Source organism: Mytilus californianus, unplaced genomic scaffold (genome assembly GCF_021869535.1).
Source record: "Mytilus californianus isolate M0D057914Y unplaced genomic scaffold, xbMytCali1.0.p SCAF_36, whole genome shotgun sequence".
In the NCBI taxonomy this organism is placed as follows: domain Eukaryota; kingdom Metazoa; phylum Mollusca; class Bivalvia; order Mytilida; family Mytilidae; genus Mytilus; species Mytilus californianus.
In genome coordinates, this window is record NW_026262686.1 from 1,522,854 (window position 1) to 1,542,898 (window position 20,045).

At 33.3% G+C, this 20,045-nt stretch overlaps 1 protein-coding gene across 1 annotated transcript in view; it reads left to right on the top strand.

The window, feature by feature from the left end:
* Window positions 1–20,045, top strand: part of LOC127736725 (uncharacterized) — a 116,211-nt gene that overhangs the window by 84,963 nt on the left and 11,203 nt on the right. Inside the window, exons 7-8 of the mRNA XM_052247309.1 lie at window positions 11,461–11,772; window positions 19,938–19,973. Of these exons, the coding sequence (XP_052103269.1) occupies window positions 11,461–11,772; window positions 19,938–19,973 (348 nt within the window). The remainder of the gene's footprint in view (window positions 1–11,460; window positions 11,773–19,937; window positions 19,974–20,045) is intronic.

Below are 20,045 nucleotides of genomic sequence, written 5' to 3' on the forward strand. Positions count from 1 at the left end.
CATTTTCTAGTTTCCAGACAATAACTGTGGAACGGTGTATGGATCTCTCTGAAATTATACTACAAGTTTCCATACCACAAAGGGATGGTTAGGATTTGCTTTGGGGGGGTTATGGCTCAAACCGTTTAGGAATTAGGGGCAAAAAAGGGGGAAAAACAAGGTTGTCCTGGTTAATGGACAAATACTTTAGTACAAAACATAATTTAAAGCAGTGTAAGGGAGATAAATCAAATACATCATTGAAATTATCTCCCTTACACTGCTTTTAAATTATGTATAAAGTAATGGTTAATGAACAATAAAGATAATTTAAAACAGTGTAAGGGAGGTAATCCAAATACAACGTTTTGGTTACTTCCCTTACACTGCTTTTAAATTATGTTTAAAGAAATACATATTTATAAAGGAAGACCAGTAAAAATATCTGCAAATGTTGCATCTTTTTTTTTTACAAAAAAATCCATATGAAAGATTTGACACTATATTTTTAATTCTATTATAAAATAGATTAAGTTAGCACTATGGTAAATTTAAATGGGTAATTATGGTTGCCAACTCCATTGGAAATTTGAATTGAGATTATGACCATATCTTGAGGGAAAGAATTTTTTGGGGGGAAAAAGGGGGGGGGGGATAAAAAGAAATTGTGGGGGGTCAATTTTTTCTCATTTCAGATTTCAGAAATTAAAAAGAATTATTCTTCAAATATTATTTTTTTTTCAAATTTCAAATATTGAAAAATTTCAAGAAGTAATCTTTAATTGCACAGTATGGCGCATTAGATTTGTAAAATCTTTGATCACATTTATTTATTTGTTATGCCGAATCTAACAGTGTATTTAGATTTTTAATTTTGGGTCCAGTTTTCAAATTGGTCTACATTAAGGTCCAAAGGGTCCAAAATTAAACTTTGTTTGATTTTAGCAAAAATTGAATATATGAGGTTCTTTGATATGCTGAATCTAAACATGTATTTGGATTTTTGATTTTTGGCCCAGTTTTCAAGTTGGTCCAAATTGGGGTCCAAAATTAAACTTTGTTTGATTTCAACAAAAATTGAATATATGGGGTTCTTTGATATGCTGAATCTAACCATGTATTTAGATTTTTAATTTTGGGTCCAGTTTTCAAATTGGTCTACATTAAGGTCCAAAGGGTCCAAAATTAAACTTTGTTTGATTTTAGCAAAAATTGAATATATGAGGTTCTTTGATATGCTGAATCTAAACATGTATTTAGATTTTTGATTTTTGGCCCAGTTTTCAAGTTGGTCCAAATTGGGGTCCAAAATTAAACTTTGTTTGATTTCAACAAAAATTGAATATATGGGGTTCTTTGATATGCTGAATCTAACCATGTATTTAGATTTTTTATTTGTGGACCCCGTTATCAAAGTGGTTCATATTGAGGTCAAAAGGGTCCAAAATTAAACTTTGTTTGATTTCATCTAAAATTGAATTATTGGGGTTCTTTGATATTCCAAATCTAACCGTGTATTTAGATTTTTTATTTTGGGTCCTGTTTTTTAAATTGGTCTACATTAAGGTCCAAAGGGTCCAAAATTAAACTTAGTTTGATTTTAGCAAAAATTGAATTATTGGGGTTCTTTGATATGCTGAATCTAAACATGTGTTTAGATTTTTGATTATGGGCCCAGTTTTCAAGTTGGTCCAAGATAGGGTCCAGTATTTAAACTTTGTTTGATTTCAACAAAAATTGAATATATGGGGTTCTTTGATATGCTGAATCTAAACATGTATTTAGATTTTTGATTATGGGCCCCGTTTTCAAGTTGGTCCAAATTGGGGTCCAAAATTAAACTTTGTTTGATTTCAACAAAAATTGAATATATGAGGTTCTTTGATATGCTGAATCTAACCATGTATTTAGATTTTTTATTTGTGGGCCCCGCTATCAAATTGGTTCATATTGAGGTCAAAGGGGTCTAAAATTAAACTTTGTTTGATTTCATCAAAAATTGAATTATTGGGGTTCTTTGATATGCCAAATCTAACCGTGTTTTTAGATTTTTAATTTGGGTCCCATTTTTTAAAATTGGTCTTCATTGAGGTCCAAAGGGTCCAAAATTAAACTTAGTTTGATTTTTAACAAAAATTGAATTCTTAGGGTTCTTTGATATGCTAAATCTACACATGTGTTTAGATTTTTGATTATGGGCCCAGTTTTCAAGTTGGTCCAAGTTGGGGTCCAAAATTAAACTTTTTTTGATTTCAACAAAAATTGAATATATGGGGTTCTTTGATATGCTGAATCTAACCATGAATTTAGATTTTTTATTTGTGGGCCCCGCTATCAAATTGGTTCATATTGAGGTCAAAAGGGTCCAAAATTAAACTTTGTTTGATTTCATCAAAAATTGAATTATTGGGGTTCTTTGATATTCCAAATCTAACCGTGTATTTAGATTTTTAATTTTAAGTCCCGTTTTTTAAATTGGTCTACATTAAGGTCCAAAGGGTCCAAAATTAAACTTAGTTTGATTTTAGCAAAAATTGAATTATTGGGGTTCTTTGATATGCTGATTATTTTTGATTATGGGCCCAGTTTTCAAGTTTGTCCAAGTTGGGGTCCAAAATTAAACTTTGTTTGATTTCAACAAAAAAATTCAAGTTCTTAGACCACATTCTTTCTGTGTCAGAAACCTATGCTGTGTCAAATATTTAATAACAATCCAAATTCAGAGCTGTATCAAGCTTGAATGTTGTGTCCATACTTGCCCCAACTGTTCAGGGTTCGACCTCTGCAGTTGTATCAAGCTACGCCCCAGAGAAGCATTTTATTGGTTATTATCTTAAATATTATTATAGATAGAGATAAACTGTAAACAGCAATAATGTTCAGCAAAGTAAGATCTACAAATAAGTCGTCCTGACCAAACTTGTCAGTCGACCCCTTTAGGAGTTATTGCCCTTTATAGTCAATATTTTTAATAATTTTTCGTAAATTTTTGTATTCTTTTACAAAAATCTTCTTCTCTGAAACTACTGAGACAAATTTAACCATACTTGGCCATAATCATTATTAGGGTATCTAGTTTAAAAAATTTGTCCGATGACCCCGCCTTCCAACCATCATGGCCGACTTGGTTAAAAATAGAACATAGGGGTAAAATGCAGTTTTTGGTTTATCATGTTTATATCTCTGAAACTAAAGCATTTAGAGCAAATCTGACAGGTGGCAAAAATGTTCATCAGATTTAGATTTATCTGCCCTGAATCCGACAACCCGTTGTTGGGTTGCTGCCACTGAGTTAGTAATTTTACAGTTTTTTGTTATTATCTTAGATTATAAGTTATCTACGTTCATATCCGTAGATATGGATATTTTAACACCCTGAAGTATCCAAGTACATCCTGAGACGCAGCCGAAGGGTGTACAGGGTACTGAAGGGTGTTAAAATATCCATATCTACGGATATGAACGTAGATAACGAATTTATCCCCGGTCTTAGTCTAAATCTGACGATTTTTAGAGAAATTCGATCACAAAGTTAAACGTGAAAGCAACATTTTTTTTCATTTTTTAAATATCTTTTATTGAAATTTGGGAATTTGACATATTTTTAACGGGGTGTAGGGTACTACCTTTGGTAGAACCCTACAGGTAGACAAATATAAGACGTTTTTAAACTAGAGACAGAGAAACTGAAATGGGTCGAATTTGGCGCGCAATGTTGTGAGAGTTACATCATAAACGTGGGTCATTTGCATAGCTAGGTCAGTAGTACCATTCATTGACAATGTGGCTGCATAGTGATGCATTTACTAAAATGAGTGCAAATAATCGATATAATGAGATAAAATCGTTAGTGGATTAAATATTTAATTATACAGACATCATGGAAAATCTACAGAATTCGATATTTCATAAGGAACAACCATGGAACTAAGGAAAACGCGCGTGAAATTCCCCGATGTAATGGGTAGCAACGTCCTGGGATATGGGTTAGCAACACCCAGGGGCTATGGGTTTTGTAACGACGTGCGTTAACCAATCAGAATCCTAGAAATATACTAAGCCAGGGATAAATCATCATAATATCTAATATCTAATACTACTAATTATGATTTTAACCTTATTTTACATGATTTCCAAAGCATCAGTAAATACAGGTGAGCGACACAGGCTCTTGAGAGCCTCTAGTTTTTTGTCGAGCCTGCGACTTTTGTCGCAGAAAGCTCGACATAGGGATAGCGATCCGGCGGCGGCGGCGGTGGCGGCTACGGCGGCGCCGTGGCGTTAGCTAACTTCTTAAAAGCTTTATATTTTAGAAGATGGAAGACCTGGATGCTTCATACTTTGTATATGGATGCCTCATGTTACGAAGTTTCCGTCAGTCACATGTCCAATGTCCTTGACCTCATTTTCATGGTTCAGCGACTACTTGAAAAAAAAGTTCAGATTTTTTGTAATGTTAAATTCTCTCTTATTATAAGTAATAGGATAACTATATTTGGTATGTGCGTACCTTGCAAGGTCCTCATGCCCGTCAGACAGTTTTCACTTGACCTCGACCTCATTTCATGGATCAGTGAACAAGGTTAAGTTTTCGTGGTCAAATCCATATCTCAGATACTATAAGCAATAGGTCTAGTATATTCGGTGTATGGAAGGACTGTAAGGTGTACATGTCCAACTGGCAGGTGTCATCTGACCTTGACCTCATTTTCATGGTTCAGTGGTTATAGTTAAGTTTTTGTGTTTTGGTCTGTTTTTTTTACACTGTATGCAATAGGTCTACTATATTTGGTGTATGGAATGATTGTAAGGTGTACATGTCTAGCTGGCAGGTGTCATCTGACCTTGACCTCATTTTCATGGTTCAGTGGTCAAAGTTAAGTTTTTGAGTTTTGGTCTTTCTTTCTAATACTGCATGCAATAGGTCAGCTATATTTGGTGTATGGAATGATTGTAAGGTGTACATGTCTAGTTGGCAGGTGTCATCTTACCTTGACCTCATTTTCATGGTTCATTGGTCAAAGTTAAGTTTTTGAGTTTTGGTCTTTTTTTCTAATACTATATGCAATAGTTCAACTATATTTGGTGTATGGAAATATTTTATGATCTATATGTCAGTCACGCAGGTTTTATTTGACCTTGACCTCATTTTCAAGGTTCATTGCTCAGTGTTAAGTTTTTGTGTTTTCGTCTGTTTTTCTTAAACTATAAGCAATAGGTCAACTATATTTGTTGTATGGAAGAATTGTTAGCTGTACATGCCTGCCTAGCATGGTTCATCTGACCTTGACCTCATTTTCATGGTTCATTGGTCAATGTTTAGTTTACTTGGTTAATGTTAAGTTTATGTGACAGTTGTAATAAAGCTTTATATTTAGGACTATCAACATAATATCAATGATTAGTAAAGAAGGCGAGACATTTCAGCGTGTGCACTCTTGTTAAAATAGGAGCTTAACTATCATGACTATGGTAACGGAATGCATGATGTCACAAATCTCAACTCTGATGGGATGAAATTACAGAATTGAACAAAAACAAGATAAAAAGATATATGCTACGGACATATAATCAATCTTAGAAATGAAATTATCCAGATAAATAAAATAACTTCAGGAAAAGAAGGTGTCATCAACACTGTCAAATTGTTTGGATTTTGTAGGCTTAGCCTTTAATACATGAGTAGGTAAATATCACTGACAGGTTCATTAGCTCTACCAGGTCAACTAAGCTATTAAATTATTAATAGCTTGAGTGCTCTAATTATATCTTATCGACTTTATGTACTGTTCTTGCATTCCAAGAGGTAATAATAATCTCAAAGAGTACAAAATATTATAAATGAAATAAAGAATGTCAAAATAAATATACAGTGTATCGTGTATATCGCAAATCTAATTACTTGTCAAAAGCTGTCTTATGTAGATCATCTCCATTCAGGGTCCCTCTGTCCTCAATATACACACTGAAACAGGTTGTATCTCTAATTTTTGTCTCGCCTTGATAGAGTCTAAAAGCGAGACATAGGTATGCTGTTTCCGGGTCGGCAATGACGGTGGCGGCGGCGGCGTCAACATTGTATTAGTTTGTGATTAGGTCTAGTTCATGGTGAACCACTAGTGGTAGGTCAATGATATTTGGTATGCAGTTGTATTAGCATTGGCACCTCTCATTACCATGGAGATTATTTGGCCCCGCCCCTTCAGCCAAGGTCTATTGACTTTGAAACTTTGCTTAGTTTACATGTATTAGTTTGTGATTAGGTCAGTTTATGGGGTACCACTAGTGGTAGGTCAGTGATATTTGGTATGCAGTTGTATAAGCATTGGCATATCTCATTTCCATGGAGATTATTTGGCCCCGCCCCCTCATTCATTGTCTATTGACTGAAACTTTTGCTTAGTTTACATGTATTAGTTTGTGATTAGTTCAGTTTAAGATGAACCACTAATGTTAAGTCAATGATATTCAGTATGCAAATGTATTGGCATTTGCAAGTTTCCTTTACATGGAGATTATATAACCCCACCCCCTAATTATGGTTCATTGACTTTGAAACTTTTACATAGTTTACAAGTTAATGTTTGTGTTAAGGTTTGTTTAAAGGGAACGACTTATGAAAAGTCATTGGTATTTGGTTTGCAGTTGTATTAGCATTGGCACATCTCATTTCCATGGAGATTGTTTAGCCCTGTACCTTCAGTCATGGTTCATTGACTTTGAATATTTGCATAACTGACATGTTAAAGTATTGCTTTTTTAATTTCAACATTTGCATTATCAAAATAACAAATAGGCGAGACATATCTCTGTGTTAACAGTTTATTAAAGTTGTGCTTGACATATAGTTATAATTGACATTTCTTCATGTTTCTAAACTGTATCAAGTTTGTTTTCCATTACAGATTGTAACCTACTAATATGTTATGTTTATGTCTATTTCACAGCTATAGGCACTTTTCAATATCTATATACTTATATACATGTACATACATTTAGTTCAGTACCATATGAAATATAAGCGCATATACTCAACTTTAAGAATTGTAAGCCTATTGCCGTCGATTTGGTTGCATTTTAACTATGATAAAAAAACCTAATAAAGCTTAATGGTGTGTTTTAAACTCTATGCTCACATCTGAATGTGTCAGATATTTTTTTTTTAAAGATAGTACTTGTGTTAACTGTAAGTCAACAAACATGGCCACCATGGCTAAAAATGGAACATAAGGGTAAAACGCATTAAGATTCTTATATCTCTCAACCTTAATAAAATATATAAAATCTGACAGATGTCCGTCCATCCGTGTGTCCTTCCGTCCAGTCTTGTTAGGCATGTTGGGTACAATTCTTGCCAGATTTTTATATAACTTATACTATAGGTTAATACCAGCAATATCTCGGACAAGTTTTATAATGGTGGACGATCAACTTTTTTTAAAAGAGTTATGCTCCTAGGAAATATTAAATTTATGGAAAATGGCCTCGTTAGTGCTTTCACGGTTATAATTCTTGCCAGCTTTTTATAAAACTTATACTCTTGGTTAATATCAGCAATATCTCGGACAAGTTCTATAATAGTGGACGATTGACTTTTTTTAAAAGAGTTATGCCCCTTGGAAATATTAGATTTATGGAAAATAGCCTCGTTAGCCCTCACAGGTACAATTCTTGCCAGCTTTTTAGCTTACTTGGCCCTTTGGCCGTCGTTAACTTTTACAAAAATCTTCTCCTCTGAAACTACTGGGCCAAATTTAACCAAACTTGGCCACAATCATCATTGGGGTATCTAGTTTAAAAAAATGTGTCCGATGACCCCACCTGCCAACCAACATGGCCAACATGGCTAAAAATAGAACATAGGGGTAAAATGCAAGTTTTGTCTTATTATTTTGAAAACCATTATAAAGAGAGAAAATCTGACAAGAGCAAAGATGTTCAGAATGTTGAGCTCTACCAGTTGTCCGTACATGTCAAAACTGTCAGATGACTTAAAGGAGTTATTGCCCTTAAATGACAAATTTTACCATTTTTTTTCATTTTTGCCTTCTATCTTGAAAACTATCATAGATACAGAGAAACTTTAAAATGATCAGCAAGACAAGTTCTACTTATAGGTCAACATGGTCGAAATCGTCAATCGACTCCTTATTAGAGTTATTGCCCTTTGATGATGATTTTGACCAATTTTTTGCATTTTTGCCTTATATCTTAAAATTATAATAGACAGATAGAAACTTAGCTAGGCAAAAATGATCAGCAAAACATAATCTACAATGAAGACAATATGGAGGAAATGGTCAGATGACTCCTTATTGGAGTTATTGCCCTTTAAAGACGATTTTCACCTTTTTTTTTTTGCTTTTGCCATATATGATAGATAATTATAATAGATAAAGATACACTTTAAATCACAAAAATGATCAGCAAGTCAAGATCTACTTTGCCGATATAGTTTAGTAGACTATCACTCTTTATAGGAGTGATTGCTCTTAAATGAGGATTTTTTTTATCCTCTTTTGTGTTTTGAGCAAAAACTAAAGAAGATAGAGAGAAACTAAATAGGCTAAATTATCAGTAATACAAGATCAACAAAACAGATTTTTGTCATGAATTCTATTCCTGTCTACAATGTTGGAGAGTGTCCTTTGTTGAATATGCACCTAGACCAAGGTGAGCGACACAGGCTCTTTAGAGCCTCTAGTTATAAAACTTATACTATAGGTTAATATCAGCAATATTGTTATCTTGGACAAGTTCTATAATGGTGGCTGATCGACTTTTTTTAAAAGAGTTATGCCCCTTGTAAATATTACATTTATGGAAAATGGCCTCGCTAGTGCTCTCAAACGTACAATTCTTGCCAGATTTTTTTAAAACATACTATAGGTTAATATCAGAAATATTGACGATCAACTTTTTTAAAAGAGTTATGCCCCTTGGAAATATAAAACATGTGCAAAGTGGGGGACATTGGAAATCTGTTCTTTTATTAATCTTATTTTCAAATTTCTGCCTACTATTTGGAAAATTATCATGACTATAATAGATAGGTAGAAATTGCAAACAGCAAAAATAATTAGATATATAAGATCTACAAAAAAAACCAATGAAATTCAAACCATCAGGTGACTCCTTACAGGAATTATTGCCCTTCAAATGTGATTTTTGACTTATTTGTAAACTTTTGCCGTTTATCTTGAAAACTATTATATATAAGTAGAATTTGTAAACAACAAAAATGATCAACAACACAAGGCCTATACAAAAGAAGTATATGTCTGAAAACATTGGTTGACTCCTTATTAAAATTATTGCCCTTAAATGAAGATTGTTGACTTATTTACCAGTTTTTGTCCATAATCTTGAAAAAAACTGAAAATTAGAATAGATACTGTGAACAGCAAAAATGATCAGATATTCAAGGTCAGCAAAAATTCATACATGACTGTAGCCATACCTGTCAACTGACCCGGATCCTGCGGGTGTGACCCGAGATTTTCACAATTCTGAGGGGTCACCCAGAACACCCGCCGGGTGACCAAATAACCCGGGAATCCGGAAAATAACCCGTTTTCACCCGGATTCCGTAGCCTTCAGACTGATTAGATTTAAAGTGATTTCAATGAAATACCGGCAAATTCGTAATTCTTCCTGGACAAGAAGTTCAACTAGCTGTGTAAACTCAGCTCAATTGACCCATTTCAGTGCATGGCTTCACTTGACAGCTTTGGTGTCAAACACACTGTTAATTAACACCAATTACCTTAGCTTTAGGTCGTAAATAATTTGTGTATTTCAAAGTTGTTTTAAAAACAACTTGAGTTACTTCCCCTGTTTTGTCAATTCACAATATACTCCTTAAACTTATCTTTTTTTTGTAAAAAGATTAAATCTAAAATGAATTGAATGCACAAACATATCAGAATAATACTTTTACTTATTGTTCTACCTTCACCTTAGAACAATTAAAAAATAAAAATTTTGAAAATTACTTTTTTCATCTATACCTCCTTTAATTGTTTAACTTTATTTTATTATACACTAATATCAGAATATGATATATTCTATTGTTTAAAAGCTGCACAAATGTATGTAAAGAAAACACAAATTGGCACATTGTATGTTATGGAATGAATATGAACAGGAATTAAGGCAATGTAACACAAATCTATTAATGACCTCCATGTGCAATGAAATAATAATATGTACAATTTTAAATTACTTAACCATGTGGACATGTTTCGGAAACTTTGATATAAATTATAAGAAAAATGTCCCCTAAATACTGAAATTCAGCTCGAAAAAGTTCGTACGCATTATGACCTGAGATTTCATTCTTCTATGCAGGTCATCACCTGCATTTTCATTGTCATAGGTTGACAGGTATGCTGTAGCTATTATATAATTGCTTACAGGAGTTTTTGCCCTTTAAAGACAAATTTATTTAGAATTTCAAGGTATTTGTCTCTTATCCTGAAAACTATAAGAGATAAATAGAAACTGTTATCCTCAAAAAATGATTGGTATATATAAGAATGCCAATATGACAGAAACCATTGGCCATGTTGGCTGACCCCTTATAAAAGACAATCGTTTACTAACTTTTAAGTTGTTGACATTTATTTCAATTTTGTAACCGATATAATATAGGGAGAAACTAAAAAGACAAAAAATATCAGCTATACAAGGTAAACAAGAAAGCGATTTTAGTCATGCATTAAATTGTAGTCTACGATATGTTGGAGAAGGGTCATTTTTCATGTTTCGCATAGCTCCAGTTGAGTGACACAGACTCTTAAGAGCCTCTAGTTGGCCATGGCATTGTCAGACTCTCAGACTTATGAATATTGAGTATCCCCTTGCTATCTTCCGCCTTTTAATCTTAAAAATACTGTTTTGTTCATTCATTGTCTAACAGTCTGGAGAATTTCTGAAATAAGTGATTTATAAAATCACTTATTTAAGTAGCAAATTAGAAATTCTGTGATTTTGTAGTTTTACCAAAATTTTATACATATAGGTATAGATTATATCATTTTATTAGTAAAATTGAAAAAAAAATGAACCTTTTGCTTCCTTTAAGTAGCAAGGTTCATACCTTTGATGCAATCATTCAGCTGTAAATTCTATATTTGTTGAAAAAATGCTATAATGAAGGCTTTACCTATTGAATCAATACTGTCTTAACAGATTTTTCCCAGCAGTGGGAGTATTTTTCCTGTAAAATTCAAGGTTTCATCTTACAGGTTATGAAATAAATGTTACTGTTTGTGATCAAAATTTCACTGTTCGGGGGTGTTGAAATTAATGGGGGTAATCAAAATAATAATACTTAAACAAGTGATTTTCATGTCAATTACTTCTACAATTGATATTTAATGTAGTAACTTTAACCCAACAGCCAATCACAGTTGGAAAAAAAATTATGTGTGTGAAAGAGGAAGAGAATATTTCATTCATACCTTTCTTATATTTCAGTGTTGAATAAACACAAAGTTAAACTACAAAAGAATTACATGATGTTTGTCCATGGTGTTGACTCCAAAACAGACATAGCTGACCACCTGTATCAGTCGGATGTTTTAAGTACTGAAGAAAAAGAGGAAATTTGTAATTCTTCACTCACTCAACATGAAAGTAATAGACTTTTATACAACAAATTGATTCGCAAAGGTGGAGATGCATACAAGCACCTTCTTGAAGCTGTAAAACACGGAAAATACCATGATGTTGCTTCAGAAATGGAGAAGACAGAATTGTCAGATCAAGAAATACAATTGTGTCAAATAGGTAATTATAGCAGATTCTGAAATTAATATTGTGCCTGATTTACTTAGATGATTCCAATATAAATCATAAATTTTACATTATAACTATAAAAATCTGCCCATTTTCTTATACATCAGAGCATATTGAGTGTATCTATTCAGAGGCGGAATTTAAGGGGGAAGGGGACCAGCCCCCTTCCCCCCTTTTTTGAGAAAAAATGTGGTTGATTATTTAGGGAATCACTGAAGCATGACTGGAGTGGGCTCCCCTCTCAGGCAGTCAGTGTCCCCTCCCATTATATTAATCTGACACACAATATGCTAAAAAAAAGTATACAATTCAAGGAAAAAAAGACACGTTTTCATCAATATATGTTTAACTGTAAAAGGAATGATCTAATGTTTGTTTAATTAGAAAATAGAGAGGAACTATTATAAAACTGGTTTTTATACGACCGCAAAATTTTTGCGGTCGTATATTGGTATCATGTCGTTGTTGTCGTCGTCAGAAGACATTTGGTTTCCGGACAATAACTTTAGTATTAGTAAATATAAATCTATGAAATTTAAACACAAGGTTTATGACCACAAAAGGAAGGTTGGGATTGATTTTGGGTGTTTTAGTCCCTACAGTTTAGAAATTAGGGGCAAAAAAAGGGCCCAAATAAGCATTTTTCTAGTTTCCAGACAATAACTTGTGGAATGGTGTATGGATCTCTCTGAAATTATACCACAAGTTTCCATACCACAAAAGGATGGTAAGAATTGGCTTTGGGGGGTTATGGCTCAAACGGTTAAGGGATAAGGGGCAAAAAAGGGGTAAAAAAAGAAGGGTTTCCTGGTTAATGGACAATTACTTAAGTACAAAACATAATTTAAAAGCAGTGTAAGGGAGGTAATTCAAACACATTTGAATTACCTCACTTACACTGCTTTTAAATTATGTATATATATTGGAAATTTGCCAATAACTTTAGTATTGATGAACTCCATTGGAAATTTGCCAATAACTTTAAATGTAGTATAATTGGAAATTTGCCAATAACTTTAGTATAAGTAAATATAAATCTATGAAATTTAAACACAAGGTTTGAAACCACAAAAGGAAGGTTTGGATTGATTTTTGGGGTTATGGTCCCTATGGTTTAGGAATTATGGGTCAAAAAGGGTCCCAAATAAGCATGTTTCTAGTGTCCAGACAATAACTTTTGGAACAGTGTATAGAATTGTCTGAAATTGTACCACAAGTTTCCACACCACAAAAGGATGGTTAGGATTGGTTTTGGGGGGTTATGGCTCAATCTGTTTAGGAATTAGGGGCAAAAAAGAGGGAAAAACAAGGGTTTCCTGGTTAATGGACAATTACTTTAGCTTTGTTTCTTTATGTTGGTACTTTTTGCTATTTGTTTGCAAGTTCTAGTATGAAATATTTTTTTAGCTGTTTCTAGAAACATCAAATACTGTGATTTAAATACATATAATATTATAATAGTGTATATCAAAGGGTTCAGTGGTAATAAATTTTTATACTCAGAATTGATTATTCTTTGTTTGGGTTTTTGGTGGAAGAAGACTTCAACATGTTCAAGTCTTCTGAAAGCCTTTACTGCCGGCTGTAAAATCATTGAACCGTCACCAGGACGTATGCCGTATCCCTTTCTGTGCTTTACAATTTCATAACAACTTCCGTGCCATATCTTGACACCCATGTTTACACATGAGCATCATCTAACTTATAAGTAAGGCTTGAAAAACGATCACTATCGTCATGATCGTTAGTGTTATAATATCTCATGTTTTAATGTATTAATATCAACCCTTTTATTTATGTAAATTATTAGATTTCATCTCATCTTACATGAACGTTGTTTATTTACTTGTAACCGGATGTCTTTAAAGTAGAGTTTGTAGTACGCATGCGTGAATTTGGTATCGTGTCCGTTCGCCCTGATTACATGTTCACCCTTTGTCCGTTAGCCCTGAGTTCGTCCCCATAGAGTACATTCACCCTGGGTTCCTTCTCCTTACTTTTATCGTGGAAGTATTATATTGATTGCTTTTATCAAGGACGTTTTATACGTCGTTGCAATTATTAAAAAATAATAATATTATGGGTATTAAAGTTTAATAAACTTATTCGGATATTTATATGGTATAAATTCTCGAAATTCAGAACCCCTTTGGTTACGTATCTGCGCATGTGCACAAATGGGAAATGTAATTGTGCATCTGAAAATTTCAAAATAATGATAAACAGAATTGTCATATATTCATACAATCTATCTTGAGTTAAGTCAAGTATATACACGTGGAGAGTACGACTTCAAATCAATGATGCTTGAAAAAATACACAGATTTAGTTGTTCCATCTGCGTTCAGATCTTTAATGCAATCAATTAAGTCATATTCCAGTTTTAGACAACATGTGTTTTTTAAAACGAAAGTTAGAATATTTAAGTATGTTACTGCGTTAATAAAGAGTCTAGCGCACACGTGAATCTGCTGGTGTTTTACACATCAAACGATGCACCGTCTGTTGACAGAAATATCAATGAACAAACTAATGTCTGTTGACATATTCCATTTCGAAAGTACGTAGTTTTCATGTAGGTCATTGTCAGAATGTCCCCAATGATTGCCTTTATTGCCTTAATACGTTTCAAAGTTTTAGAAGTGATAAAAAACGGGATTTAACAACTGAATAGTCCAGCTCTTTACTGTTATTCGTCATTAAGGTACACACATTATCGCGGCTCGAGTACGAAACCAGTAATTCATTGCTGTTAACAGTTTTATTTTCATGAAAAATTTCAGAAAAGGGCTGTGTGACTCCTGACGGAAAATGCCATTCCTACCCTCATACTTTTGCGTAAAAATATTAGACGATAAAAAATATGAGATATATGGGTCAAGCACTTTAAATAGATGGGTTTGAAATGCTAAAAGAGTCAAGCACACACGTGATTCTGTCAACTGACGGTGCATTGTTTGATGTGTAAAACACCAGCAGATTCACGTGTGGGCTTAACTCTAAATTATCGCTATAACATAGCAAGGTCATCACCTGACATGACCAGTCAATCCTTGGCCTGACACATATCTGCATTGGATATATTTAGAATTTTTCAATATATGTTTATAATGAAAAACCCTAGTTTAAACAAAGTTGACTAAAATCTTGGTGGCCAGTTTTTTTTAAAGTTAACTATCTGCCTTTAACAGAAAACTTTCAAGTGAAACTAAATCAATTACTGTTAGAATTGCTTGGCGAAATTGCATTGCATTAAGTTGACCATGCTGAGAAGAATGTATGGAATTTAGTTAAAGAAAATTTAATTTGAATCAACAGTATTTGCAGATTTTTATGTTAGGTATAGTGAGTTTTGGTTGAGTTATGAGTATTATTATTTTTGGAAGAAAAAAATAAGTCAAAAGCAATAATGGGACAAAGCAGGCTGGGTTGGTGGGGGCTGCTGTTATTGTAATTCAAGTTACCTTTTATGCATCTTCTTCCACCTCAGAGCAATCAGCTCTTTGATTCTATTTTTTTTGTGTAGCATTGAAAGGATTAAGGGGTTTATATTTTTTTCCCCAAATTTTTTCGAATTTCTGATTTTTTAAATGTTTTAAGAATAAATCTTCAATTGCACAGTAATGCACATTAGATTTGTAAGATCTTTGACCACATTTATTTTGTGTCAGAAACCTATATTATGTCAAAAATTTGATCACAATCCAAATTCAGATAGTATCAAGCTTGAATATTGTGTCTAAATTTGCCCCAACTGTTCAGGGTTTGACCTCTGCGGTCGTATCAGGCTGCGCTCAGCGAAGCATTTTATTAATTATTGTCGAGCCTGCAACTTCTGTTGCAGAAAGCTCGACATAGGGATAGTGATCCAGCGGCGGCGTTAGCTTACTTCTTAAAAGCTTAATATTTCAGAAAGTAGAAGACCTGGATCCTTCCTACTTTGTATATAGATGCCTTATTTTAAGAAGTTTCCGTCTGTCATATGTCCATTGTCCTTGACCTCATTTTCATGGTTCCGTGACTACTTGAAAAAAAAGTTAAGATTTTAGTATTCTTAATTTCTCTCTTAATATGAGCAATAGGATAACTATATTTGGTATGTGTGTTCCTTGCATAGTCCTTACGCCCGTCAGACAGTTTTCACTTGATCTCAACCTCATTTCATGGATCAGTGAACAAGGTTAAGTTTTCACGGTCAAGTCCATTTCTCAGATACTATAAGCAATAGGCAGGCCATAATCTTGCCGGCGAAATGACGATTCAAGTCGCCAAAGAATTTTGAAAATTGCTAAATATCGCCAGTCTACTGACTTCATGGCGTAGTCAAATCGCTATGAAAATCTGTAAAAGGGAGACAACTTGTGAATTACAAATCTCCAAGGTAAAAAAAATGGCGACTGACAAGGAAAATCGAGATTTTCGAAACGACCCAGGACTAATACTGTCGACGATCAAATTAAATAAATACAACGGCGACTTTGAACATCCTTGGATATAACATTAAAAACTATTCAAACGGAAAACTGACCGTCTGTTAAAGTTATCATTTTATGATGATTTTTATCTGAGGATGTTGCGTAATCACTCAGCTGATTTGTTTTATTTTTATTTATTACGAGTCGATCAAATTGTACTATTCGGTGGATTAAAGGTGGGAATTAACGGTAGTTTTATAATATTCATTGAATAAAAATTGAAAGATAAAAGGTAGAAAGACAGCTGATGGATAATGTGATTACAAATGTACAACACTCGACCAGCTGTGATCAGCAGTGGATTTTTTTTTCATGACAATTTCGTTGATAGGGAAGATATTTTTAAAAAATGAAAGAAATTAGCTCTGTATCGGTTAATTAATATGTGATTGACAGACATTTTCATTTATATGCTGAAAATCTTTAACGAGAATCTCAATTTACAACTACACGTAACATGATGTCCTTGACATTCAATAATGTTTTACAAAATAATAAGTGGTGATATAAATTTAATTCCCAGTCATGTGAAATTCATTAGGTAAACTGGGAGTCATATTTTTCTGGACATTTGAAAATAAATTGAAGCAGATGCACATGAATTTAATGCATCATAATATCACTAGGCTACTCCCACATGTCCCAAGCAACAAATTTTATTTAAACTTAAATTCAAGTTGACAGTACAAATGGTATCAGTGAATAAATAACAACTATATTGTCAAAACCTTTTTATTAAGAACTTTCTATATATACATTTGTACAATAACATGAAAAAACTGCAAGTATATTTTTTATTGCATATAAAACAATTTCCTTAGTGATAAGCACAAGAACACTATGCAACCGAAACGGTAATGGAATCTCACTTCTCCAAGAAATTGACCACTTCTCCCTCTCCAAAATCCTAGATTAGGCCCTGTATTCAATAGGTCTACTATATTGGGTGTATGGAATGATTGTAAGGTGTACATGTCCAACTGGCAGGTGTCATCCGACCATGACCTCATTTTCATGGTTCAGTGGTTAAAGTTAAGTTTTTGTGTTTTGGTCTGTTTTTCTAACACTGTATACAATAGGTCAACTATATTTGGTGTATGAAAATATTTTAGGATGTACATGTCAGTTTGGCATGTTTTATTTGACCTTGACCTCATTTTTACGTTTCATTGCTCAATGTTAAGTTTTTGTTTTTTGGTCTGTATTTCTTGTACTTTAAGTAATAGGTCAACTATATATGGTGTATGGAATGATTGTAAGGTGTATATGTCTGTCTGGAAATTATCATCTGACCATGACCTCATTTTCATGGTTCGTTGGTCAATCTTAAGTTTTCCTGGTTAAGTTTGTTTCTTAGATACTGTATACAATAGGTCAACTATATTTAAAGCATGTAATGATTGTAAGGTGTACATGTCTGTCTGGCAGGGTACTTCTGACCTTGACCTCATTTTCATGGTTCATTGATCAATGTTTTCCTGGTTAAGTTTGTTTCTTAGATACTATGTGCGATGGGTCAACTATATTTAAAGCATATTTGGTGTATGAAATGATTGCAAGGTGTACATGTATTACCAGTTTGGTTTATCTGACCTTGACCTCATTTTTGTCGAGTCTGCAACAGCTCGATATAGGGATAGTGATACGGTGGCGGCGTTAGCTAACTTCTTAAAAGCTTCATATTTTAGAAGCTAGTAGACCTGGATGCTTTATGCTTTGTATATAGATGCCTTATGTTACGAAGTTTCCGTCTGTCATATGTCCATTGTCCTTGACCTCATTTTCATGGTTCAGTGACTACTTGAAAAAAAAAGTCAACATTTTTTGTAATGTTAGTTTCTTTCTTATTATGAGTAATAGGATAACTATATTTAGTATGTGCGTACCTTGTAAGGTCCTCATGACCGTCAGACAATTTTCATTTGACCTCGACCTCATTTCATGGATCAGTGAACAAGGTTAAGTTTTCGTGGTCAAGTCCATATATCAGATACTATAAGCAGTAGGTCTACTATATTTGGTATATGGAATGATTGTAAGGTGTACATGTCCAACTGGTAGGTGTCATCTGACTTTGACCTCATTTTCATGGTTCAGTGGTCAAAGTTAAGTTTTTGAGTTTTGGTCTTTTTTTTTCTAATACTATATGCAATAGGTCAACTATATTTGGTGTATGGAAATATTTTATGATGTGCATGTCAGTCTCGCAGGTTTTATTTGACCTTGACCTCATTTTCACGGCTCATTTTTCAGTGTTAAGTTTTTGTGTTTTTGTCTGTTTTTCTTCAACTATAAGCAATAGATCAACTGTATTTGTTGTATGGAATGATTGTAAGGTGTATATGTCTGTCTTGCAGGTATCATCTGACCTTGACCTTATTTTCATGGTTCATTGGTCAATGTTAAGTTTTCTTGGTTAAGACTGTTTCTTAAAAACTATAAGCAATTGGGCAACTATGTTTGGTTTATTGAATGATTGTCATGATTGTAAGGTGTACATATATTTTTCGTTTGGTTTATCTGACTTTGACCTCATTTTCTTAGATCATGTTAAGTTTATGTGTTACTTGTAGTAAAGCTTTATATGTAGGACTATCAACATAAAATCAATGGTTAGTAAAGAAGGTGAGACATTTCAGCTAGTGCACTCTTGGCAGTTTTATGGCTTGGATCTTATTAAGTTTATCATGTTTATGTGATAGTTGTAGTTGAGCTTTATATTTAGGACTATCAACATAAAATCAATGGTTAGTAACGAAGGCGAGACATTTCAGAGTGTGCACTCTTGTATTTAAAATTGTCTGGAAATTCCATTTAAAATCAAGGACAATTAATTATATTGAATTTGAAAGGACAAGTTATGTTTTTCTACCCCCGCTTTAAAAAAGTGGGGGTATACTTTTTTACCTCTGTCTGGCCGTCCATCCGTCTGTCCATCTATCCATTCGTCAGTCCGTCCATCCGTCTCATGAATATTTTTCGTCGCATCTTTCTCAGGAACTACATTACAAGGATTTCTGAAATTTGGTTTCAGGGTTTATATGAGTCAGCTATACCGTGTGATGCGTTTTCAGATTCATCACTCAACAACTTCCTGTTATCCTTATACTTTTTACCGGGGCAGGGGTATAATTAGTGAGCAGTAGCTCACAGATTCACTTGTTTTTTTTTCCAAGAAAATAAGGCTTGTGACCCCCTTATTTTATTTGATATTTCGAAGGTATTTTGAAAAGCAATCACCTCATTGAATTTAAACCAATTCTAATGTTTCTACAATAAAAAAAAAAATTAAGTTGCCCCAATATTACACTTATAGAATAACTGTAATTTTGTAAATTTCAAGGTATTTTAACGAGACAATATGGTCCCTGACCCCAAGTTTTTATACTAAATTGTGAAAGTTCATTGACAAAGTAGTCTTTTACAGAAGATTAAGAAAAATATATTGTCCAATATTTATCTACCTTAACTGCTAGTAGTAAAATATATATTTTTTTATCACTTTCGTCAGTTGTGTTCAATTTTGTAACCTTCAATTTTGTTAAATTATTGATAAAAAAATGACTTGAGATATAAATGTTGTTTTTCTTTATGAGAAAATTATGTTGTACAATGTTGGATTTGATCAGTTATAAAAATTATTTAGACTATGAAACATCTAGGCAATTTGTCTTGTTTCAGGAATGGAGAAACTCAAAAACAGACATGAGAAAAAAGGTAAACATATAATATAACACAAGACTGAAAGATGTATATTTTTTGAAATTGATGTTAATCGTCTGAAAGCAA